Source organism: Ursus americanus, chromosome 23 (assembly GCF_024610735.1).
Source record: "Ursus americanus isolate L20-20 chromosome 23, mUrsAme1.1.p, whole genome shotgun sequence".
Classification (NCBI taxonomy): domain Eukaryota; kingdom Metazoa; phylum Chordata; class Mammalia; order Carnivora; family Ursidae; genus Ursus; species Ursus americanus.
In genome coordinates this window covers 43657880-43684815 of record NC_142149.1, presented here as the reverse complement: position 1 = coordinate 43684815, position 26936 = coordinate 43657880, and the positions used below count along the sequence as shown (strand labels likewise).

At 42.1% G+C, this 26936-nt stretch overlaps 1 protein-coding gene and 1 pseudogene across 1 annotated transcript in view; both read left to right on the top strand.

The window, feature by feature from the left end:
• Window positions 1–26936, top strand: part of SMYD4 (SET and MYND domain containing 4) — a 48485-nt gene that overhangs the window by 3418 nt on the left and 18131 nt on the right. Inside the window, exons 3-5 of the mRNA XM_045773270.2 lie at window positions 17855–17999; window positions 23287–23376; window positions 24871–26008. Coding sequence (XP_045629226.2) covers window positions 17855–17999; window positions 23287–23376; window positions 24871–26008 — 1373 coding nt within the window. The remainder of the gene's footprint in view (window positions 1–17854; window positions 18000–23286; window positions 23377–24870; window positions 26009–26936) is intronic.
• On the top strand, window positions 4625–10170 carry LOC148108002 (pre-B-cell leukemia transcription factor 2 pseudogene; annotated as a pseudogene).

Sequence of the window (26936 nt, the reverse complement as noted above, 5' to 3'; positions counted from 1 at the left end):
GAAGTTGTAATTGGTTATACAACGTAAGAAAACTAATTCACAAGGTTTTGAGAGAATGATGTGATCTGATAATATTTTAAAGCAGAGGTTAGGAAACTACAACTGCAGTGTAAATCAATCCCACTGCCTGTTTTTATATGGCCATCAGCTAAGAATGGTTTTTACAGATAAGCATTTACAGTTGATGTGATGATAGGGAACACTGGGTTTGAACCCTTAAAAATCCATTAAAATTTTAAAAAAGAGGGGTGCCTGGGTGACTCAGTTGATTAAGTGTTTGACTCTTGGTTTCAGCCCAGGTTGTGATCTCAGGGTCCTGGGATCGAGCCCCAGGTGGAGCTCCATGCTTAGCGGGGAGTCTGCTTGAAGTTTTTTTCCTCTCCCTCTGTCCGCCCCCCAAATAAATAAATAAATCTTTAAAAAAAAAAATTTAAAAAAAAAGAATTCCATTCTCATTAATTCCATTCTCATTCTGTATAACATGGGGCACCTGGCCTGCTCAGCCGGAGGAACATGTGACTCTTAATCTCAGGGTCATGAGTTCGAGCCCCAAGGTACGGGTAGAAATTGCTTTGAAAAAAAATTTTTTTTTAAATAGACCTGTGGGGCACCTGGGTGGCTCAGTCAGTTGGGTGTCTGCCTTTGGCTCAGGTCATGATCCCAGAGTCCTGGGACCAAGCCCCATATCCTGCTCCCCAGGGAGTCTGCTTCTCCCTAAATATTTACTCTGACTTTACACAGAAAAAGTTTGCTGACTCCTAGTTCAAGGGATCAATAGACTATAGGAGAAGAAAGGGTAGAATTAGAGAAACCTGTTGGGAGGCTCTTGCATTAATCCAGGTGAGAGATGCGGTGATGATAATTTGGACCAGGGTGGTAGTGGTAAGGATGATGAGAAATGGCTGGATTCTGAAGGTAGACTTAGTAGCATTCCCTGAAAGATGAGATGTGCTGTGTTAGAGAATGAGAGAAGTAAAAAGGGGCTCTGGGGATATAGGCCTAAGAAATCCGAAATTACCGTCACCTGGGTGGGCTTCAGATGGAGCTGTTTTGGGAAGGAAGATCAGGGGTTCATCGTTTAGTTTGAGATGTCTAGTAGACATCCAAGTGGAGCTTTCTAAGTGGAGCATTGCATTTAGGAGAGAGACTGGGCTAGAGATAGAAATTTGGGAGTCATTCATGGGATTTCAAGTCACAGACTGGGTAAGTTCACCATGGAAGAGAGTGTAGATGCTTACTGCATATGATGTACTTTGATATTTTCCTCTATTTATCTCATTTTAAAAATACTAATTAGGGGTGCTTGGATGCCTCAGTTGGTTAAGCGTCCAACTCTTTTTTTTTTTTTTAAAGATTTTATTTATTTATTCGACAGAGATAGAGACAGCCAGCGAGAGAGGGAACACAGGCAGGGGGAGTGGGAGAGGAAGAAGCAGGCTCATAGCAGAAGAGCCTGATGTGGGGCTCGGTCCCAGATCGCCGGGATCACGCCCTGAGCTGAAGGCAGACGCTTAACCGCTGTGCCACCCAGGCGCCCCAAGCGTCCAACTCTTGATTTTGGCTCAGGTGGTGATCTCAGGGTCCTGGGATCCAGCCCTTTGTGGGGCTCTGTGCTTGGTGGCGAGTCTGCTTGGCAGTCTCTCTCCCTCTCCCTCTGCCCCACCCTGTGCATGCTCTCTCCCCTCTCTCTCTCTCTCTCTCTTTAAAATAAATAAATCTTTAAAAAATACAAATAGGGGCGCCTGGGTGGCTCAGTTGGTTAAGTGGCTGCCTTTGGCTCAGGTCATGATCTCAGGGTCCTGAGATCAAGCCCCACATTTGGCTCCCTGCTCAGTGGGGAGTCTGCTTCTCCCTCTCCCTCTGCTGTTCCCCCTGCTTGTGCTCTCTTGCTCATGGTCTTCCTCAGGTAAATAAGTAAAATATTTTTTAAAAGGATTAAAAAAATTTTTTTAATTAAAAATACAAATAAAAAAAATACTAATCAAGGGGTGCCTGGGTGGCACAGTCACTTAAACGACCAACTCTTGGTTTTGGCTCAAGTCATGATCTCAGGGTTGTGGGATCAAGCCCCATGTCGGGCTCTGCACTCAGCAGAGAGTCTGCTTAAGACTCTCTCTCCCTCTCCCCTACCCCAAAATAAATAAAATCTTTAAAAAATAATAGTAATCAGGACCCACTAAATTGATTTTGTGACCCACTCAGTTGTGACCTACAATTTGAGAAATAATGTCTAAATCTCTTCAGGATTTGTGGATTCCCTTTACAGAATTTCCAAAGATGATAGACACCTGTTGATGAAAATAGTAATAGAGTTATCCCAAGGTAATTTGATATGGTTTACTAACAGCAAGATGTTGTAATCCACAAGAATCATTTGAACTTTTAGTACACTGAAAGGAATATAAATCAAGAGAATTTGCCTGGTCATTTAATATTGAAGTTCCTCCAGACTCCAGCTTAGGCTCTCTTTCCTTTCCACTCTGTATTCTCAACTGATATAGTCTCGTTCACACCCATGACATCAGTCACGTCCTATATGCTGATTACCCTGAAAATTCTATGTCCAGCCCTCACCTCTCTTCTGGGACTTAAATCTCTAAATCCAGCTGACTACTTAAAGTCTCAAAGATACTTAAAATTCAGGGGTTCCTGGGTGGCTCAGTCAGCTAAGTGTCTGCCTTTGGCTCAGGTCATGATCCCAGGGTCCTGGGATTGAGCCCCACGTTGGGCTCCCTGCTCAGCAGGAAGCCTGCTTCTCCCTCTCTCTCTGCCTGCCGCTCCCCCTGCTTCTGCTGTCTCTGTCAAATAAACAAGTAAAATCTTAAAAAAAAAAAATCCTTAAAATTCAACATATCCAAAATCATCGTCCCTTCCAGTGGTCCCTATCTTAGTGAATTGCACTGCCTTATTTCAATTCCTAAAGCTAGAAACCTGTGAACCATTCTATATTTAAAAATTACTTATGAAGGGGTTGCCTGGCTGGCTTAGTGAAGCATGCAACTCTTGATCATGACAACTCTCCTACCATAACTTAAAAAAAGAGAGAGATGGTAATAATCATATTTTTAAAGACACCAGAGAGCAACAAGAACTAGGTGGACTAAAATTCCAGAGAAGACAGACTCCTTACTAACTGATCACTAGTGATTTTCTTTCCTGAGAATAAAACCTGAGGATCCAGTGGGCCCTAAGCAGAGGTACTCTCCTGGGGGACACTGAACCCAGCAGACATTTTGGCAATTGTTTGTTTTTAAAGATTTTATTTATTTATTTATTTATTTATTTATTTGACAGCAAGATAGAAAGCACAAGCAGGGGGAGTGGCAGGCAGAGGGAAAGGGAGAAGCAGACTCCCCGCCGAGCAGGGAGCCTGATGCAGGGCTCCATCCCAGGACCCTGGGATCATGACCTGAGCAGAAGGCAGATGCTTCACGGACTGAGCCACCCAGGCGCCCCGGCAGTTGTTTGAGGCTGATGTGACGGGTTAGAAACTAGAGGAGCCCTAGGGGGCGCCTGGGTAGCGCAGTCGTTAAAGCGTCTGCCTTCGGCTCAGGGCGTGATCCTGGCGATCGGGGATCGAGTCCCACATCAGACTCTTCCGCTATGAGCCTGCTTCTTCCTCTCCCACTCCCCCTGCTGTGTTCCCTCTCTCGCTGGCTGTCTCTCTGTCACATAAATAAATAAAATCTTTAAAAAAAAAAAAAAAAAGAAAGAAACTAGAGGAGCCCCAAACGCAAGGCCCAAAAGGTAGGTTTACCTTCTAGAACATCAGTAGAGCGTGCAACTCTTAATCTCAGAGTTGTAAGTTTGAAGCCCATTTTGGGTGTAGAGATTACTTAAAAAAAAAAAATCTTAAAAAAAATAAGAGAAACAAAAAAATAGTAGCCCAACCCTGATTCAACTCAATTTTCAATTACGTGAAGGTTGGCCAGTCCCTCATCCCATCTGCCTTAACATAGGAGAGGGGAGACTTTGACAATGGAAGATGTCTTCTTGTCTTCTGTGCACAGTCAGGAATACACCAAATGATTACTAGACATGTGGGGCACCTGGCTGGCTCAGTTGGAAGAGTTTGTGACTCTTAATCTCAGGGTTTGACCCCCATGTTGGGGGTAGAGATTACATTAAAAAATTTTTTAATAAAAATTAAAAATAAAAGGTAATAAAATACCTTTCAAAAATGAATGCAAAATGAAGGTATTTTCAGGCCAAAAAAAAAATTCTGAGAGACCATCTTCTGCAGATCAGAGCCTCAAGAAATAACTGAAGGAATCTCCTCAGGTTAAACAAAAATCATCCCAGCTCTTCTTCCCCGGCTCCCTTCCCCCGGCTCCCCCCTCCTCCCTCCTCTCTTTCTCTCTCTCTCTCTCTCTCATACACCCCCGCTTGGGCCTCCTCTCTCTCCGGCTCCGTTTTCTCCGCCGCGGGGGGCCGGGGTCTCCTGTGGGGGGCCCAGCCCGTACCCCCGGTCTCCCTTCTGTGCCCCGGTGAACCTCCGGGGGAGCCAGGAGGGGGGGAAAGGGGGGGTTGGGGGGGAGGGAGCAGCGGCCCCACCCAGTTTTGGGGGGGTAGCCAGGCGGGGGGAGGGGCGGAGCAGGGAGGGGGCCTCGGGAGCCCCCCAACTATGGACGAGCGGCTGCTGGGGCCGCCTCCTCCAGGTGGGGGCGGGGGGAGGGCTGGGATTGGTGGGTGGGGAACCTGGGGCCCTGGCGAGCCTCCCGGTGGCGGAGACCCCGGTGGGGGAGGCGGGGGGGGGGGGATCCCAGGTCCCAGGTCCCAGGTCCCAGGAGGCCAAGGGAAGCAAGACATCGGGGACATTATGCAGCAGATAATGACCATCACCGACCAGAGCCTGGACGAGGCCCAGGCCGAGAAACACGCCCTTAACAACCACCGCATGAAGCCTGCTCTCTTTAGTGTCCTGTGTGAAATCAAGGAGAAAACCGGCCTCAGCCTTCGAAGCTCGCAAGAGGAGCCGGTGGACCCACAGCTGATGCGCCTGACAACATGCTTCCGAGAGAGGGTGTGGCTGGGCCTGAGGAGGGGGGCGGGGCGCAGCCGCAGCCAGTGCAGCCGCTGCAGCCTCCGGGGGCGGCGTGTCCCCTGACAACATCGAACAGTCCGACTATCGCAGCCGACTTGCCCAGATCGGCCGCATCTACCACTCGGAGCTGGAGAAGTATGAGCGGGCGTGTAACGAGCGCACGGCGCGAACCCGCTGCGGGAGCAGAGCCGCACTCGGCCCCCGTGGCCCCCAAGGAGAGGGAGCGCATGGTGGGCATCATCCGTCGGGAGTTCAGCGCCATCCAGATGCAGCTCAAGCAGAGCACCTGTGAGCCGTCATGATCCTGCGCTCCCGCTTCTTGGATGCCAGACGAAAACGCCGCAGCTTGAGCAAACAGGCCACTGAGGTCCTCAACGAGTATTTCTGCTCCCACCTGAGTAAGGCCTATCTTAGTGAGGAGGCTAAGGAGGGGCTTGCCAAGAAGCGCGGCAGCACTGTCTCTCCGGTCTCCAACTGGTTTGGCAACAAGCGCATTCACTATAAGAAAAATATTGGAAAGTTCCAAGAGGAGGCAAACATCTATGCCGTCAAAACGGCCGTGTCAGTCACCCAGGGGGGCCACAGCCGCACCAGCTCCCCGACACCCCCTTCCTCTGCAGGCTCTGGCGGCTCTTTCAAACTCTCAGGATCCGGAGACATGTGTCTAGGGATGCCCGGGCTCAGCGGAGATTCCCACTCTGCTTCCCAGGTGGAATCGCTCCGACACTCAGTGGGGCCAGGGGGCTAGGGGGACAACCTTGAGGGAGGCCAGATGTACAGCCCTCGGGAAATGAGGGCAAATGGTGGCTGGCAGGAGGCTGTAACCCCCTCCTCAGTGACATCTCCGACAGATGGACCAGAGCGTTCACTCTGACACTTCCACCTGATCTTGCCCCTCAGGGCCACAGGGATGGGGGCGCACAAGGCGACTCGTGAAGAGGACACAGGCATCCAGAGGACAAACCCCAAACACAGGAGAAGCACAAGACAGAGAAGGGCAAATGGGGTCATCCCTTCCCCAACGAGACTCTCTCAGTGCTGTGGGTGCTGACTACATGGCAGGGAGAATGGGGTCTCTCTCTCCCCCTTTTCTCCTTTTTTTCCAGTCTTTTTTCTCTCCCTTTCTCTCACACACAAACCATACACCCAGAATCCTGTTGTTCAGATCGCTTTCCCTTTGCTCTACCTGCCATACTGTATTCTGTTTCTGTCTCTTTCTCTGGGCTCCCCCACTGTCCCTCCCCCACCCCACTTGTCTGCTCTGGGATCTGTGGAGAAGCCAGCCCTGCCTGACCAGAGATGCCAAAACTGGGGACACAACTCTGGACAGAGGACATGGGCCATGAACTCTGCGCCTTCCCACCCCTGCCCCTCCAGATGGCTTTATTACCTCATACGCAGCTCATCTTAAACCAATAGAATCGCTCTGTGGGAAAACACACACACACAAATCATCCCACATAGAAGCATGCAGTTGCAGAAATAATGCAAGGTACTAGAAAAGATAAATATGTGACTAAATATTTTTAAAATCATTATTTAAAATAATGATAGTAATAATGTTTTATTATTACTTAGATGTTAATAAAACAATAGTTTTATTATTACTTAGTTTTATTATTATTATTATGGGACTTAGAACATTTAGAAGTGAGGCATGATAATAGACAAATAGGAAAATGGGCAAAAGGAGGTAAATTGTTTTAAGGTTCTTCTGTATAGCCTGGGAAATGGCAAAAGTACTAACTGAAGATGGTAAATAAATCAGGGATTCATTTTGTAATCCCAGGATAACCATGAAACATATATTTAAAATTTTGAGTTTTATAATAAAATCAAGTTAATTCTCCCCCTTTTCTGTGTGGTAGGTATACATTCCAATGTTCTCTGCATCCTAATCCCTACAACTTACAAATGTGTTAGGTTACGTGGCAGAGAGAAATTAAGTTTGCAGATGGAATTAAGGTTGCCAATGAGCCAAGTTTGAGATAGGCAGAGTAGCCTGGGTTATCCCTGTGAGCCCAATATAATCGCAAGAACCCTTAGAAGTGGAGAAAGGAGGCAGAAGTGTTAGAGGGAGACAGAACTAGTGGAAGAATTGTCAGAGAGACGCAGCATTGCCGGTTTTGAAGGTAGAGAAAGGGAGCCACAAGCCAGAGAATATAGTCAGCCTCTGGAGACTGGAAATGGTGAGAAAACAGATTCTCCCCTGAAGCCTCTGGAAAGCAGCACATCTTTACCAACACCTTGATTTTAGCCCGTTGAGCCCCGTGACAGAACTGACACATTTTTGCTTGTTGTAAGCCACTAATTTTGTGGAAATTTGTTACAGCCCCGTGACAGAACTGACACATTTTTGCTTGTTGTAAGCCACTAATTTTGTGGAAATTTGTTACAGCAGTGACAAAAAACCAATGCGCTCCCTTGACCTCCCTAATCCACACTACTATCAGTAGTTAGACCATGACTATTTGGTTTCCCAGAGGCACACTTGCCTCCCACCAAACTATTCCTACACCCCAACAGGAATCATTTTTCAAAACAGAAATCAGATTCTATTGCTCTCACTTAAAATCTTTCAGGAGTCTTTTTTTGTTCTTATAAGAAAGACTAAATTTCTCAACTTAATACAGCCAGCAAGACATTGCAGTCAGCCCACTGCCTGTCTCCTTTGTCTCCTCTTTTCACCCCACTCCTGTTCTCAGCACATGGGCCTTCTTTCAGTTCTTGATGTGCACTCTGCTTCTTGCCACGTGGCCTTGCTCCCTGTATTCTGCCTGAAATGCTTTTCCTGGCTTCTCTCTCCTCCTGCACACGCGAATTAAATTCTGCTCATCCTTCAGGGTCAGCCAGATCTTTCCTCAGGAAGGCCTTCCCTAAGTCCCAGCTGGCTCACCTTTGTTTTTTATACGTTTACAACACTACGTAGCTTTCCTTTCTATATTTGTGTAATCATTTGCTTTCTGTCTCTTCACTACTAAACTATAAACCTCACGAAGGCAAAGATCTTGTCTGTGTCTGTCTTTCTGTAGACAAGAGCAGTGCTGTGTCCAAAACAAAACAAAAACCTGGGTATTTAATAAATACTGATCAAATGACAGTTTGGAAATAGGTATAAAGCTCTTTACCAACTGGCACATATTAATGCTCAATATGACACATAAATGAGAGCTTCATATATATACAGATATATAAACGCATACCTTTCAAGTTCAACGTTAACATCTTTACCTTTGTGCGGGCAGCTGTCAATAGTGTCTCACACGTAGCGAGGGGCTCGTGTTTTTGTTGAAACATAGTGAGCACAGCGTTGAGCCTTGGCAGTTCGGGTACTGACTAGGTACAGTTAGGGTAATAGTTGGGTTTGGGGTTTGGTTTTTTGTGGGTTTTTTGGTCTGCTTATTAGTTTTCTTTTTCACAAATGTTCACAGGATAGAAATACATTCTCATTGGATTTGAAATGATATTTAATGAAGTTTAACAGGAAAGAGTCTCCTTTATTCTTCTCATTCAGTTCCACAGACATAACCACCGTTTATTGGAGTTTTCTAGTTCTTTTTATGTATTCTCATACAATTGTAAATAAATATGCTCGTATCTGTTTCTTTATCCTGTTAGACTATATTATGTGCTTTGTTCCAGGATGTGTTCTCCAATGTCACGCCTTGATCTTTCTGGCAACCCTGTGATATACGTGTAGAGTTATGCCATAATGTAGTTATTCTTTCCCTGTTGAGGGGCAATTATATTACTTCCGGTTGTATTCTTACTGTTAGAAACAATGTGGCAGTGAATGATTTTTTTTTTTTTAAGATTTTATTCATTTGTCAGAGAGAGAGAACGAGCACAAGCGGGGGGAGGGGGGCGGCAGGCAGAGGGAGAAGCAAAGAGCCCAACATAGGACTCAATCCCAGAACCCTGGGATCATGACCTGAGCCGAAGGTAGATGCTTAACTGATTGAGCCACCCAGGCATCCCTGGAGTTTATTTTTGTATATGATATGAGAGAGTGTTCTAACTTTTTTTCAGATAATTTTTCTTCAGCATTTATTGAATAGTCCATTCTTTCCTTAGTGCTTCAAAATACTGTATTTATTAAAAATTAAATTCACACTTAACTCATAAATTTGCATCTAGACTCTATTTCTATGCCAAAACCAAAGGGTTTTTACTGTGACTTTATAGTATCAGAATTCTGTCAGTTTCAAGTGAAAGAAACCTAGCTCAAATTAGGAAATTTATGCACTATGAAACTAGGATATCCAAAGGCAGATCTGTTTTCAAGCACTGTTGAATCCAGGGCCTCAGATGGCATCAGATTCTGTATCTCCTCGTCTCTCAGACAAACTCTACACTTGATGGGTGTGATAAACATTGGTAGCCTAGGGCACATCCTGAACCACAAGAAACCACAAGAAAAGAGGCCATCATTCCTGAGAGTTTTGGCAGAAAAGGTCTGGATTGGACTCCAATCAACCTGATTTTGACTGCCTGGTGAATCCCTTCAACCAAAAGTTTGGGGCTTTTCTGATTGGCCGGGCCTATAGCACGTGCTCAGCCCTTTTGTGGCTTTGGGGTCTTCCCTACTTCAACCACAAGAAATGGTTTTCTCCCTGAGATTCTGTTACCAGAAGTAGAAGGAAGGAGCATTTGAAAGCATGGAAGTCTAGTATAGGTGTCGCTTTGCTGCCTGTTAGGCCAAGTTCCCACACATACACTCATTCTTTTTCAGAATGTCTTGGCTATTCTCTGTACATTTTCCCTTTGTAACTTTTGTTGGCTTGTCAAGTTCCATAAAAGTGTTGGGTTTTTGATGGGGATTCTGTTGAATTTATAGATTCATTTAGGCAGACTCGACATCTTGACAATATTAAATTTCCTCATCCAAGTAAAGGGTCTGTCATTTGCCATTTGTTTAGAACTTCTTTTATATCCTTAAGTAAAGTTTTATTGTTTTCCTTGTATAAGTCTTGCACATTCCCTCTTAGGTTTATTCTTACTTATTGTAAGTTTTTGTTATTATTATGAATAAGACTTTTTCTCCCCCAATTATATTCTAGAACTGATGATTGGTGGTATAAATAAAATACAGGAATGTTTTTCTCATCTTACAATTGGCCACCTAACCGTATTTTCACATTATTTTATTGTTCTTTTGCCAGTTCACTTGGAATTTTTAGGTAAATAGCTATATCTGCAAATAGTAATCTTCTTTTCTAATATTTTTACCCCTTACTTTATCTTGTGATTATCATAGCATTAGTTAGATCTCCAGTGCAATATTGAATAGTAACGGCCATTTAGGACATTTACCATAGGTTTATAGTACATATCCTTTTTCGGTTTAAGGAAAGTTGCCTACATTCTATCATAAATAAGTATTGAATTTTATCAGATACTTTTTCTTTTATATATTTCGGTATAACAGTCATTTTCTTTTTCTCCTTTAACCTGTTACTATAGGATTTACATTTGTAGATTTACTGAAGTTGAACTGTTTTGAAGATAAACTCTATTATCCATCATTCTTTTAATACATGGCTTGATTCAATTTTCTTTCTTTTTTTTTTTTTTAAGATTTTATTTATTTATTCAACAGAGATAGAGACAGCCAGTGAGAGAGGGAACACAAGCAGGGGGAGTGGGAGAGGAAGAAGCAGGCTCCCAGCGGAGGAGCCCGATGCGGGGCTCGATCCCATAACGCCGGGATCACGCCCTGAGCCGAAGGCAGACGCTTAACCGCTGTGCCACCCAGGCGCCCCTTGATTCAATTTTCTAATATTATTTTTTAATTTTATATCTGTGTTCATTAATTATATTAGTTTACATGTTCTTTTGTGTGTGTGTGTGTTTTTGCTCTGTCAACTCTTAGTATTTGGGTTATGGTGGCTTTGTAGCATGAATTGAAGAGCTTCCCATTTTTTCTATGCTCTGAAATAGTTCTTATAATGTAGGGATCATTTGATTCTTAAAGGCTAGTGGAAAAATCCTGTAAAAATATGTAGACTAGGTGCCTTATTAAATGGAAATATTTTTGGGACGCCTGGATGGCTCAGTTGGTTAAGTGGCTGCCTTCGGGTCAGATCATGATCTCACGGTCCTGGGATCGAGTCCCGCCTAGGGCTCCCTGCTCAGTGGGGAGCCTGCGTCTCCCTCTGCCTGCCACTCCTCCCCCTGCTTGTGCTTGCTCACCTTCTTGCTCTGACAAATAAATAAAATCTTTTTTAAAAAAATTAAATAAATGGAAATATTTTCCATTTTTAGTTGAATTTTTTATCAGAATAATATACACATAGTGCAAGAAGTCAAATAGTACTTCAGCTCTTATAAAGAAAAACAGCCACCCTTTGTCTCATTCTTCCCCGTTCCTATTCCCCAGAGGATGCTGCTTTAACTGTCTTCTGGTATTTAATTTCATATTACTAAACAGTATGCTAATACTGCTATTCTTTGAATTTTTAGCTTTAGATGTCAAATTTTGCTCTCTTAACTCCAAATTATGTGTATATACTTTGTTTTTGCCTCATCCTCATAACTATATTATAGTTTATAATGTAATATAATCAGTAGAATATACTGGTTAAACAAATAGCCATGTAAGTACTACTCCTATGAACCACGAAGTAGACTTCGAATTACATTTCACTTCTTGTACAACTCTTGTTTTCCCTGAAGTTAATAATTACCTCCATTTTAATTTTTTCCTTATATCTCTCACTGCTTCGTCCCCAGACTGCTTTACTTAGAACAAGTTAGCTCTGTAGACTTGTTTGTAAAACTATTCAGTCATAATCTAGTGACCAAAACATTTAAACTTCTAATCTCTATATGCATGCCCATTAAGTAAAAGTGTGAATTGGGCCTTTAAAGTTTAAAGCCAGGCATATCCTTTTCTTTCTTGCTGATTTACAGTCTTTGAGGAATGTTTTCCCAAAATAGGTAGCTTTTATCAGTATCGAAGTTCTTTTGAGGCAGGTGACCCTCCCCCACAATTAATAATATCTCACAGTGTCCTGGGAAATCCTAAACAGACTCATTCTCCACACTGTTTGTTTTGATTTTGTACTGATTCAACTGGCATACCTTGTGGTACCAGAAAGCAAGGAAGCACTCAAAAGTTTAATGGATTTATATAAAAAAAGAACATAAGAGCCAAACTGAAGAGGTTCCGTTCCCACTGGCCAAATTTAGGACAAATGGAGCATCAAAATGTATTATAATAATAGTTTCTAACATTGAATTATTTTACTCAAAGACATAAATAAGCAAAAGAAAGGAGGAAGCATTTGTCTTTACAGAAGAATGCCAATTAATAAATTTAGAAATAATGATAGAACTAGAAAATCACCATTTTTTTTTAAAGATTTTATTTATTTATTTGACAGAGATAGAGACAGCCAGCAAGAGAGGGAACACAGGCAGGGGGAGTGGGAGAGGAAGAAGCAGGCTCATAGCGGAGGAGCCTGATGTGGGGCTCGATCCCACAACGCCGGGATCACGCCCTGAGCCGAAGGCAGACGCTTAACCGCTGTGCCACCCAGGCGCCCCAGAAAATCACCATTTTTTAACCCAGGATAATAACTGATTGTGGCAATGGGCATCAATGGATGTTCAAACCATTAGAAGAAACACTGTTGGAACAAGTTATTTACATGGTCTCAAAGTACAGCCCGTAAATTACTTATTAAGTGCAAGGGGAAAGGTATCTTTGCATTGGAGAGATCCACAGTCACCACTTCAACCAAGCGACCAAACTTAGCCTCCAGTGGGGACTACTTGACATTATAATGTCTCCTGACTTGAAGCAATACAAGTATACAGATTTAACTATGTACTAATTTCCTTGACAAGAATTGTTTAATCTGATCCTAATCATGAGGAAGCAATGAGACAAAACCAGAGTGTGGAATATTTCCTGGCCTTGAGTCTTCAAAAAAGTCAGTCATGAAAAACAAATTATCAGACTATCTCAAGAGACTGAAGAGAAATAACAACTAAATGTAGTACATTAAAACTTTGATCCTTGGGGCGCCTGGGTGGCTCAGTCATTTCAACAACACACGGACTCTTGATTTCAGCTCAGGTCACGATCTCAGGGTCCTAGTGTCACAGGATTACAGGGTTCTTGTCTCACAGACTCAAAGAATGAATCTCATGGACACAAAAGGTTGAAGTGAAGTGAAAGTTTGTTTGTTTTAGGATTTTATTTATTTATTTGACAGAGACAGCCAGCGAGAGAGGGAGCACAAGCAGGGGGAGTGGGAGAGGAAGAAGCAGGCTTCCAGTGGAGGAGCCTGATGTGGGGCTCGATCCCAGGACACCGGGATCACGCCCTGAGTCGAAGGCAGACACTTAACAACTGAGCCACCCAGGCGCCCCGAAGTGAAAGTTTATTAAGCGAAGGTGAGAGCCGAAAGGAAAGAAGAGGCTCTCTAGAGTTGAGAGGGGTCCCGGATGGGCTGCCACTGAGGGCTTTTAGCGGCAGCCTTTTATTGAGAACTGACTGGGAAGCTTGTGCCTTGAGATTCTTGTGCCGGTCTTGGTTTGAGCAAGGACTATTGGTAATACCCTCAGTGACTTAATTCTTGGAGGTTTGGCGATTTTCTATGATTGCACAGTAGCCACCAACATCGGAGGCCAGGTGATGTGTTTCTTGATCTCTCGTTTAGGCTGGCTTAGCGCTTCTGCCTGCCAGGAATAGTTTCAGAGCCCAGCCAGGGGCCCCCTACCCCTCCCTGCCTATAACTTAACCCCTTCCTTATTCACTAGGATTGAGCCCCACCTCGGGCTCTGCGCTCAGCACAGAGTCTGCTTGTCCCTCTCCCTCTGCTCTTCCCCCCACTTGCTCTATCTCTAAAATAAATAAATAAAATAAAAACAAAACAAAACAAAACTTTGATCCTGGATCAGGGCGGGGCAAAAGGAAGAACATAAAAGATATCTTAGGAATAATTGGGAAGTTTTAAATTTAAATATTTGAATTAGTGTTAATTTTTTTAGGTGTGATAATGATAGTGTGTGATATGAAGGTATAAAACGTTCTTATTCTTAGCAGAGGCCTACTGAAATGCTTAGAGGTGAACTTTCATGATGATTGTACTTACATTCAAATGGTTCAGGAAAAAGCATGTATATATGGTTGTATGGGAGTTAATAAGCTATTGTTTCTCAGCTCCAGTCTCAATCCTCTGTACTCTCTGCTGAGGCTGGAACTTGATGCTTTGCCAGTTTACTCCATGAGAGGTTTTCCCTCTGTAGGAGTCTAGAGAGAAAAGGCAAGACTGGAAGAAGAAGAAGAAACTTGGTTCTTTCTGTCTGCTCCCTAATTAGAATGCACATGAAAAGAATGAATTGGACCTTTACCTTATTCCACATACAAAAGCTAATTCAGAATAGCCCAAGGACCTAAACTTCAGCGCTAAAACTATAAAACTTTTAGAAGAAAACCTAAGGCAAAAGCTTATGACATCGGCTGGCAATATTTTCTTGGATATAACACCAAAGACACTGGCAACAAAAGAAATAATAGACAAATCGGGCTTCGTGAAAATTAGAACACTTTGTGCATAAAAAGATAATATCAGCAGAGTAAAAAGGCAGCCTACAGAGGGGCACCTGACTGGCTTAGTCGGTGGAGCATGTGACTCTTGATGTCAGGGTTGTAAGTTCAAGCCCCACAGTAGGCAGAGAGATTACTAAAAAATAAATAAATAAATAAAAAAGATTTTTAAAAAAGGCAACCCACAGAATGGGAGAAAATATTGGCAAATCACATATCTGATAAGGGATTAATATTTAGAATATATAGAGAATAACAGCAAGAGAACAAACAACCTGATTTAAAAATGGGCAAAAGGGGTACCTGGGTGGCTCAGTCTGCCTCTAGCTCAGGTCATGATCCCGGGGTCCTGGGATCAAGCCTCATATCGGGCCCCCTGCTCAGCATGGAGTCTGCTTCTCCCTCTCCCTCTGACCCTCCGCACTGCTTGTGCTCTCACTCACTCTCTCTCTCAAATGAATAAATTTAAAAAACCTTTTAAAAAATGGGCAAAGGACTTGAATAGACATTTCTCCAAAAAGGATATATAAATGGCCAAAAAGCACATGAGAAGGTGCTCTTAACATCACCAATCACTAGGGAAATGCAAATCAAAACTACAATGAGATGGCACCTCACATTCATTAGGATGGCTACTAGGGGAAAAAAAACAGAAAAAGCACGTGTCAGTGAGGATGTGGAGAAACTGGAGTCTTTGTGCATTGCTGGTGAGAATGTAAAAGGTACAGCCACTATGGGGAACAGTATAATTCCTCAAAAAATTAGAGCTAGAGGAGCGCCTGGGTGGCTCAGTTGGTTAATCGTCTGCCTTCAGCTTGGGTCATGATCCCAGGGTCCTGGGATTGAGCCCCACATTGGGCCCCTGCTCAGTGGGGTGTCTGTTTCTCCCTCTCCCTCTCGCCCAGCTGGTTCTCTCTCTCTCTCTCTAATAAGTAAATAAAATCTTTAAAAAAATTTAAATCTAGAATTACTATATGATCCAGCAACACCCTTTTGCATTTATACCCCAAAGAATTGAAAACAGAACTTTAACAGATATTTGCACACCGATGTTCATGGCAGTATTTTTCCCAATAGCCAAAAATGGAAGCAACCCAAATGTCCATCCACAGATGAATGGATAAACAAAATTTGGCATATACATAAAATAGATTATAATGCATCCATAAAAGGAGATGAAGTTCTGGTACATGCTACAATATGGATGAGTCTGGGGAATAGTATGCTAAGTGAAATAAGCCAGGCATAAAAGGATAAATATTATATGATTCCGCTTACCTGACGTATCTAGAATAGACAAATTCATAGAGACCGAACATAGAATAGAGGTTACCAGGGGCTAGGAAGGCGGAGGAATGGGGAGTTATCTTTTAATGAGTAAGAGTTTCAGTTTGGGATGGCGACAAAGTTCTGGAAATGGATGGTGGTGGTGATTGTACAATGTTGTGAATGTACTTAATGCCACTGAACTGTGCACCTAAAAATGGCTGAAATGTAAATTTTGCCATGTGTATTTTACTACCATAAAAATTAATTAGAAAAATTGTTTTATCTCACTTCCTCAAATTTTTTATCATACTGTTCCAGAAGAAAATTTGAAATATTAAAAAAAAAAAAGATAGAACATCCATTTGCTTTTCAAAACTTTGAATCAATTACTGAGTTAACTTGGTGCCTAAAGAAAAGAATGAATTATTGCTGCTCAGTTCTTAATTGCCCTAAAGAACAATTACACAACATTGAATTTATCATCATTTTGAATTAAGATAAAGAATATCCATTGTTAGGCAAGAAGAGCTTTGCTGTTATTATTATTCACCACAATCTTTTTGTTTGAACTAGGATCTTTCAGGGTTAACCTAATTAAAAAAAAAAAAAAAAAGAACAGGCTCTTTGGTGCACCAGACATGCATGGGGTATGGTCCTCATCATGTTTTGGACTGGAATAAATTTAGAACAGGCAAGCACACCTTTTGAAGATTTTATTTATTTATTTTAAAGAGAGAGTGCCAGTGGCAGGGGGCGGGGGGGCAGAAGGAGAGAGACAAGCAGACTCTGTGCTGATCCCAGAACCCAACGCAGGGCTTGATCCCAGGGCCCTGAGGTCGTGACCCGAGCTGAAATCAAGAGTTGGGACTCTTAACCAACTGAGCCACCCAGGTGCCCCAAGCACACCTCTTAAATTGAATAAAATCTTTTCTAATTTTCCTTTTTATGTTATTTGAGACTTTTCTATATTGTATTTAAGTATTAATAAAATGTTTGATATTAACTCATACGTAGTAATGTTTTGTGAAATTTCAATATTTACATACACAGATGCATCGTACTGAATCATAGGTTAAAAGATATTTCTTATTATGGGTCTTTGTAAACACAAATTTGAAAAACACTTTTCTAAACATTCTTCAGTTTTGATTTTGATTTCTTTGACCCAAGGGTTGCTTACGAGAATTCTTAGTTTTCACATCATGAATATTTTACTTTATTGCTTTACAGTCAAAGAGAATCTAGGGTATTCTATACTGTTTCTCCTTGTTGGAAGAAAGGTAGAGCCTCCGTTGCCAGCCTGTGTGTATATTTGTGTGTGTATTAGATCGACCTTGTTAATTTTATTATAATATAGAACATTTGTATACTTGCTTTTTTAGCTTTTCAGATTAATAATTTCAGAATTACTTACAAAATAGTACCAAGAATTACTGTGTGATATCCTTTGTTAAATAACAAAAAGTCAACCAAGTAAATTTTTAAAATCAAATTGGCTTGGTTAATTGATTCATAAATTGAGCAGCATCCTGGGGCGCCTGGGTGGCTCAGTTGGTTAAGCATCTGCCTTCGGCTCAGGTCGTGATCCCAGGGTCCCGGGTGGAGCCCCATATCCGGCTCCTTGCTCAGCGGGGAGCCTGCTTCTCCCTCTGCCTCTACTCATGCTTTCTGTCTGTCTCTCAAATAAATAAATCTTTTTTTAAAATGTTGAGCAGCATCCCATGTAGCAAGTAGAGGGGAGCTCCAAAGGGCTACAGAAAAGGGAAGGTTTCTAAAGGTAGAGAGAGAGTGGAAAAAGGAAATTATTAGCAGAGAATCCATATTTTAGGCAAGGTCACCCTCCCCCGTTCACATAACATGACACAGACAACCTCATGTGTCCCAGTGTTTTGCAGGTACTCACTCCCATTTCAAGTTCAGTGGTTAGGAGCTTCACTTGAAATAACAAATTTGTGCTCTTTTTTGTTTGTTTCTTCATGAAGACCTGAGGATGAGATGTTTTTGAAAAGTCTCTCTGGAGGTTACCTTGTGGGAAAGGACCCCAGCGCTCCCCCGTTCTACAGAGAAGAGGGAAACAAAAAATTTCAGAAGAAGGATTATACGGGAGCCACAGTGCTGTACTCTAAGGTAAGGTACCCCCAGCTCAGCAGGAGGGGCTGTGTTAGCAATTTCACAGGGCTTATTTCTTCAGAAGATAGAACCATCTTGCTGAATTGTGTAGCCAGTGGTTGCTTTGTTTATAACTTGTGAATTGAACTTGATAAAACTGGCAGAATTCTGGTGCTGGTTATACGGCGAAACAGCAGGTAGTTTGTATTATATGTCCTGGATTCCGTTCAGAAACTTATATTCTCAAATTCCCTCAGATACCTTGTAGTGCTGTAGGCTTATTGGACCCCTGGCCCTGCCTTGCCCGTGTCTGTCAGCTGTCACTGAACTGCGTGCCATTTTTATCTGATGACTGATGGGGCTGTTGGCTTCATAGTCCCAATCGAGCACCTCGATTTTTGGTTAGCCACAGTGTTAGTTTACAACCAGTATGACTTAGATTAAGTCTGAAAGGAAAATAAGCTCAATTGCCACAGCCTGTTTGAACTGCATTTTAGAGGTTGTCAACAGATACAGAAATACCTAGGAGATATTGTGGGTGTGGTTCCAGACTACTGCAGTAAAGCGTGTCAAGTGAATTTTTTGGTTTCCCAGTGTGTATAAGAATTGTTTACATCATACCATTGTCTGTTAAATGTGCAATAGCATGATGTCTAAAAAAATGTATACCTACCTTAATTTAAAAATACTTTATTGCTAAAAACAATACCACAATCTGAGCTTTCAGCAAGTCATCATCACTCATCCCAGCTCACCATAACAAATATAATAATGATGACAGTTTGAAATATTGCAGGAATTAACGAAATGTGACACAGAGATGCAGTGTAAGCAAATGCTGTTACACGGTGTCGATAGACTTGCTCCGTGCAGGATTGCCACAAACCTTTAGTTTGTAAACAAAACAAAACAAAACATACCTGCGAAGCACATTAAAACGAGGTGTGCCTGTATTTAAAATTAAACATCATGAACTAGATTTTGATGAGAAAAAGTGGCTTTTACCACTCTGCTGCTCTTATTGTCCTGCTTCCATGGTAGAAACTGAAACAAGACCCCAGAGAGACTTCCTTCCATAACATTTAAGAGATAAATATGGGCCTAAAGCAAGAATGAACCAATCCCTTGCACCAGGTCTGTGATCTTGTATATTAAAAGAATGAGTGTGAATTTGAAGAGCGTATCCCTACTCTGCATCTTTAACAGGGCTAAGCATAATGTTTGGAATTAGTTTTCCAACAACTGTCGGACTTAGAACAGCCTCTGTACGGGTGTCTGGGTGGCTCAGTCGTTAAGCATCTGCCTTCAGCTCAGGTCATGATCCCCGGATCCTGGAATTGAGCCCCACATCGGGCTCCCTGCTTGGTGGGAAGCCTGCTTCTCTCTCTCCCCCTCCCCTTGCTTGTGTTCCCTCTCTTGCTGTCTCTGTCTGTCAAATAAATAAAATCTTAAAAAAAAAAAAAAAGAACAGCCTCTGTAAGGGATAAAAGCCCTGCTTTGTAATGTTATAACGTATTTAGTGGAATACTCTGAGCATTAGTGAATGCTGAAGACTTAAGATTCACTAGATGTAATGATATACTAATAAATGACTTAATAGCTCTTTTTCAGAGCTAATCTCTTCAACCTTATGCATGTATATCAGAAATGTGATCCCATTGGAAGCTGTTCAAGGAAAACAAGTAAAAAGTGAAATCAGACAAAAAATTAAGGTTTGCTCTGGATGTGGAGGGAGATGAGCCTTCCTATTTCATGAAGCTAGTATTTGGTGATTATGGTACTTTGCAATTTTCTACAAAGCAGCTGTTTTCTTTCTTTTTTAAAATAATATTTGTTGTTTTTATCTGATTATAAAAGTACTATATTTTGTAATTTACTTGGAAAATAGAGAGAAGCATAAGTAGTAAAAAAATCACATAATCAATGATAGGCACTGTTAACATTTTTGCTTATATCCATCCAGACACTTTTTCCTCCGAAAATATGTTTTTCTTTTACAAAATTGGGATAATGCTGCACTTACTGTTTTGTAATCTGCTTTTTTCCCTCAACAATTTATTGTGACCATTTTCTCGTGTTATTAAATTTTCCACTAGCACATGATTTTTTACAGCTAGCTTAGTGTTCATTACAGAGAACTATACTTGATTAACATCGCCTAATGTTGGCAAATTGCTTGGTATTGTAAAGCTACAAAGGAGCGTCTTTCTATGTAAATATTTCTACATATCTGATTGTTTTCTTAGGATAAATTCCTAGAAGAGCAATTGCTTGGTCATTTGAATGTATTTCTTCAAGGCCTTTGGTACTTGATGCTGAGTTGTTGTCTAAGAAAGAACTAGTTAACAACCCTCCTAGTAAAGTATGGGAACGTCCATTTCTCTATATCCTTAGCAATACTAGTTATTAAGATTTTGTTATTACTTTATCTATTTATTTATGTTTAAAGATTTTATTTATTTGGGAGAGAGAGTGAGTGCACAAGCAGTGGGCGAAGGCAGAGGGAAAGGGAGAAGCTGACTTCCCGCTGAGCAGGGAGCCCGATGCAGGGCTCAATCCCAGGACCCTGGGATCACAGCCTGAGCTGAAGGCAGACGTTTAACTGACTGAGCCACCCAGGTGCCCCTCTATTTATTTTTGAATAGGAAATATGTTTACATTGTTTGAATTCAAAAGGTACAAGAGTATATATACAATATAGTCTATTTCTTCTGTCCCCTCGCCACCTCTTTACCCAACACCAGAAGCTAGCACTGTTGAATGTATCTTTCCAAGGGCACCTGGGTGGCTCAGTCATTTAAGCCTCTGACTCTCGATTTCAGCTCAGGTCATGATCTCAGGGTCCTGATGTTTCAGGGTCTTAAGATCAAGCCCCACCTCGGGCTCCTTTCTCAGTGCTAAGCAAGGAGTCTGCTGCAGTCTCTCCCTCTGCACCTCCTCCGGCTCACATGCTCCCTCTCTAAAGTAAATAAGTAAATTTTTTTTTTTTTTTGTATCTTCCCAGAGATACTTTCGCATATATAAATGAATACAAATACTCTCGTTCCTGCACACCCAACACTTTTTATGTAAATAACATTCTATATATACTGTTCAGCTCCTTGCTTTTTTCACTTAATAGTATCTTGAAGATCATCCTACGTCAGTACATTAAGAGCTTCCTTATTCTTTTCTTATAGCTACATGATATTCCATAAAACGGACGTATAGTTTATGTAATCAGTGTCTTATAGATCTATGTGTAATTGATCTAAGTTGTTTCCTATCTTTTGCTGTTCCAGACAACCCTGTGTTGAGAAACTTTGCATATGTTATTTTGCACATATCTTTAGGGTAAAGGCTTCTATCGGTAGGATAAATTCTAGAAGAATTGCTGATGTGATGGAGAGATAAATGATATGGATATATACGAAATACACATACATATTGCTAACTTGCCCTTCATAATCATGAAGCCAACTTACACTCCCACTAGCAACATATGAGAATGCCCGTTTTCCCACTCCTTGGCAACTCAGTGTGCTATCAGTTTTATTTATCTTTGCCAGTCTGATAGGTAAAAAATAGTATCTCAGTAGACTTGGGATTTTTTTTTTTCAATTTATCAGATAAAAACTTTTTTTATTGTGATAAAATATACACTACATAAAATGTTCCATTTTAACCATTTTTAAGTATATAGTGCAGTGGCATTAAGTACATTCTCAGTGTTGTGCAACCATCATCATTTTATATTTCCAGAACATTCTCATCAACCCAAACTCTATGCCCATTAAACAAACAGTAACTCTCCACAGCCCCTCCCCCCTCACCTCAGACAACCTCTGTTCTACTTTCTGTCTCTAGGGTACTGCCAATTTCAGGTGCCTCGTGCAAGTGAAATCGTACGATATTTGTTCTTTTGTTTCTGGCTTATTTCCCTCAGCATAATGTTTTCAAGATCCAGTAGAGTTTTCATTTGCATTTTGCTGATTACAAATGAAGTTGAGCATTTTTTCATATGTTTACGAGCCATTTGTATTTCCCGTTAGAACTATCTGTTCCTGTTATTTGCTTATTTTCCTATTGAACTATTGGTCATCTTATTGAGCCGTAGGAACTAATCATAAAGTAAAGAAATGAGCCCTTTGCCTGTGATATGAGTCGCAGATATTTTTTCCAGTTCAAGTTTGCCTTTTGATACTGCTTTTATTGGTTTTTGCTGTAAAGAAATGTTTTATATAGTCAAATTTATTTACCTCTTATGACTTCTGGGTTTTGTGTCATAGTTAGAAAGGGATTCCTCACTCCAACATTACTTTAGATTATTCCTATAGATTCTTCTAGTGCTCTGAGAGTTTCATTTTTTATATTAAGATTTTGATCCATTTGGAATTTATCATAATGAAAGGTTTATCATAAATAGAGAGCCAACTTTATCTTCAGTGGCTACCTACTTGTCACAATACTTTTATTGAATAATCCCTATCTTTTCTTCAGTGATTTGAGATGCTGCCTTTATGATAATTATTCATCCCTGCCAATTTGGTGGTAGAAAAAAAGGAAACTTTGTGTACTTTCGTTTTCATATATTTTGCAATCCACAAATGAATTAGCTATTTGTTTTCTAAGAAATAAGTATCATTAGCGTTTCTTCTGTGAATATCCATTTGTGCCACTCACCCTTTGTTATGTGCAGGATTGTGCTTGCAAAGTTTCCTCCGTTTTCATTTACCTTCAGTATTGTTTGTGGCTGAAGCTGTGTCTGATGCTGCTGTCTTCAGAGTGCTTGGACTATTTATCTCCTCACTTAATCTTCCCAGCTTTGCTCTAAGGTGGTTAAAAGTGAAGCTGAAGCACAAAGAGATCCACTACCGTTACCAATTTCAGGCCATCTTTCGTAGTATAGCCCTTATTATCTGAAAAAAAAGTGTACTTTTTTAAAAGATTTTATTTATTTATTTGTCAGAGAGAGAGAGCGCGTGCTCACGCGCGCACACACACACTTTGCACAAGCCAGGGAGCGGCAGGCAGAGGGAGAAGCAGACTCCCTGCTGAGCAGGATGCGGGGCTCCATCCCAGAACCCTGGGATCATGACCTGAGCTTAAGCAGACTCTTAACATGAGCCTCAAGATGGAGCCACCCAGGCGTCCCCCACAAAAGAGCTTTAAAAACGCTAGTTTTCAGTGCACCGGGCTGGCTCAGTAGGTGGAGCATGTGACTCTTGATCTTGGGTCATGAGTTCCAGCCCCATGTTGGGGGTAGAAATTATTTTTTAAAATGCCAGTTTTCATTTATGTTTTTAACTGGTTGATTGTTTTGCAGGGAATATCGCATGCAAGGCCTCACACTGCAGACATTTCACTGTGTTATGCCAATCGGTCTGCGGCCCTCTTCTACCTGGATGAGTATGAAGTGAGTATCGGGGTGCCTGGTGTGATGGGAGAGGATCTGTAGGGGGTTCACTGGAAGACTAGACCTTCAGCTCCGCGCCTACCTTAGAGCACTAAAACTGGGCCCTGCTTCAGCTGGTTGAGTTGGAAGAAAATTGGTATCCTCCCAAATTTGTTCTTTCCGCTGCTTCATTTTACCTATCACAGGTGATCATGTGGGTCATATTGGTTGACAGGAGTCATGGCACACGGCACGGGGCCATGGACTATATCCAGTGGGTCAGCAGTTCTCAGTGTCAAGATCAGCTATGAGATATGTTGCTAATAATACTTTAGGTTCCAAGTGTTTGCAAACTATTTACTTGTTTGTTTGTTTCTTAATAAGTGGAGCATGTTCAAGATTATCCCTGCAGTAATATGACTCACCTTCAATGCGAATTTTGAATGGGCAAGTAAAAGTTGCACGGAAGTGCCTGTGTATGTCTGTGAGGGAGTGGGCTTGATATGAGTGGCTTTGTTCTCATTCTCCGATTGAGGGCTAAAGCCCAGCTCTCAAATGTCATTTTGGTACATCCATTTTGGAATTCCACAGAAATTTTAAAATATGCCCTAGAATTAAGAACTAGTTGAATAATCACAGGTTCACACTTATTGCCCTTGGAACTGAAAGAGACGAACAAGGGGGGCGCCTGGGTGGCTCAGTCGGTTGAGCGTCTGACTCTTGATTTCAGCTCAGATCATGATCTCAGGATCCTGAGATTGAGCCCCACATTGGGCTCTGCGCTGGGGCGTGGAGCCTGCTTAAGATTCTCTCTCTCCCACTTCCTTTGCCCCTCCCCCCTGCCCTCCCCCTCTCTCTCTCTCTAAAAATAAAATAAAAGAGGCAAGCAAGAATTTAACTCTAGGCCCTAAGCAAGAAAGTCCTAGACAATTGAGGACAACAATTGGAAGAACTTGTGAAATATTTAACCCTTTATAACCTCCCTGTATTGGTTATTTCTATTTCCCTTCTTGTAGCAGCGATTATCATACATTAAACACATACACTCTTTTCAGCACTTTAGGTATATTACGTTATTTCATCCTTAAAACAACCCTGTGAGGTATCCGTGTTTTTCAGATGAGAGCACTAAGACGCTGAGAAATTAAGTTGCTTGCAGAAGGTCATACAGCTAGTAAGAAGCAATCAGAAGTGGAATGTAGATCTGTCTGGCTTCTCAGCCTACCCCTTTAATCAGTATAGTTCTTCTCTGTAAGACTTTTTTTTCTCAAAACAGGAATATTTAATAAGACAATTAAATTCAATATCCTCGACAAGTATTACTTAATCACTTAAGTATTACTTAATCTTTACGTGTTCTGCACAGTAGAATATGATTTAAAGAAATAAGCACGTGGTTATAGTTGCTCCATTTTTAATCATCTTTAACTTTCCTGTAGATTTTTGTTAAGATTTTCAGTAGACATTGAAGAGTCAGAACCAAGGGTCATTTGGGGATTTCCTTTCTGTTTTCAGATGTGTCTTAAAGACATCACGAGAGCACAGATGCATGGGTATCCGGAAAGTTTGCAACCCAAGGTGACGTTGCGTAAGGTCGAATGTCTGGTGACCCTGGGGAGACTACAGGAGGCAGGCCAGACCATCAGGCATCTTGAAAGTAGCTTTGCTGCCAAACCAACCCTAGCAGCTGCCCAGTTTCAAATTCTGCAGAGAAACCTCTGTCGTCTGAAAATGAAGGTAAAAGAAAGGGAGAATCTCACAGCAACCTTCCCAGAAGTTGTAACGAAAGTCTTTGAGGATATGGACCTAAGGGAAGAGAATGAACAGATTGCCAGTGCGTCATCTTCTGTCGGCCTACGCGTGGACCCTTTAAGAGGCCGCTATCTGATTGCCACAAAAGATATTCTCCCAGGAGAGCTCTTGGTGAAGGAGGATGCTTTTGTGAGTGTCCTTAACCCGGGAGAAAGGCCACCACTACATCATGGCCTAGAGAGCAAGTGGGATACCAGAGTTACCAATGGGGACCTCTACTGTCACCGATGTTTGAAGCACACTTTGGCCATGGTTCCCTGTGATGGATGCAGCTATGCCAAGTACTGCAGCCATGAGTGTATGCAGCAGGCCTGGGATCTCTACCATAATATAGAGTGTCCTCTAGGGGGGCTGCTGCTCGCACTGGGTGTCTTTTGCCACATCGCCCTGAGGTCAACTCTTTTAGCTAGATTTGAGGATGCAGGCAAAGTCCTGAAGAAGCTTTGTGGTGAGATTAGTAACAAGGACGTGTGTTCACCTGAAAGTGAGAATCTGATACAAGCGCTCAGTTCTGACGTAGGAGGGGAGAGTGAGAAAAATGGCACAGGAGTTAAGACCCCAGTTCCAGGATGTGATATTAATGGCAAATATGAAAATAACTATAATGCTGTCTTCCACCTCTTGCCCCACACTGAAAACCATAGCCCAGAATACAAATTCCTCTGTGCTGTCAGTGTGTCTGCGCTGTGCAAGCAGCTTGAAGCAGCCGATTCCTCTAAGCCGGAAGCAGCAGTGCCTCCTGTCTTGTGTTCCGAGTTGAATATCTGGGGAGTGGCCATGTTGAAGCAGATGTTACAGTTGCAGTGTAACGCTCAGGCAATAACTACCATTCAGCAAACAGGTAAGAGGGAAGCTTTGCTCGCCTTACCGTGCTGTTCTGGCTGTAGCTGATATCTGGGGAGAAAGAACTGTGAGCGAAAACAGTAGTGGTGGTCTAATGGGAAAACACAGCTAGCTATCTTGTGTTACCATGATTATGCTATTGAGAAGCTCTGTGACCTGAACAAATTCTTTGATCCCACTCTCCCTCCATTTTCTCGTCTCAACAATGAGTAGTTTAATCCTAACTTCACTGAGTTGTGATGATGATGTGTGTGTTTGTAAATTTACTTTAAAATTAAAAACCCTATTACTGAGGGATTTTTATTGTGAAGAAGAACTGAAACAATAATCAAGACTGCAGAAAGAAGGGTCTACGGGGGTGCCTGAATGGCTTAGTCCATTAACCATCTGCCTTCAGCTCAGGTCATGATGCCAGGGTCCTGGGATCAAGCCCTGCGTGGGGCTCTCTGCTCAGTGGGGAGTCTGCTTCTCCCTCTCCCTCTGCTGCTCCCCCTGCTTGTGCTTTCTGGTCCTCTCTTGCTCTCTCTCTCTCTCAAATAAATGAATAAATAAAATATATATTTTTTTAAATCTAAAAAAAAAAGGGTCTGCAGTTGAGTTAAGGTATCAAAATCTTCTTCATGTGACTCAACTACTCTGTCTCTTCTCTTTCTAACTGACAGATTTCCCCCATTCTTCTGTTTTAAATTTCCAAGAGAGCAATCTGGCCGAGCACAGCTCTTCACACAGTACTACCGTGAACTATTGGCCAGCCTGCTTGGGCTGTCCTTTGGTCAGGGACCGACAATCTAGGGACCACCTCTAGACACAGACCAGCACAGACCAGCCTAGCCCTGCTTGCCTGAACTGGGCCTGCAGATAAGGCTGTTTAAGGTAGATGGAGAGGGTGGATGTGCCCAGCATCATGAGTGACGCTGTACTGACAA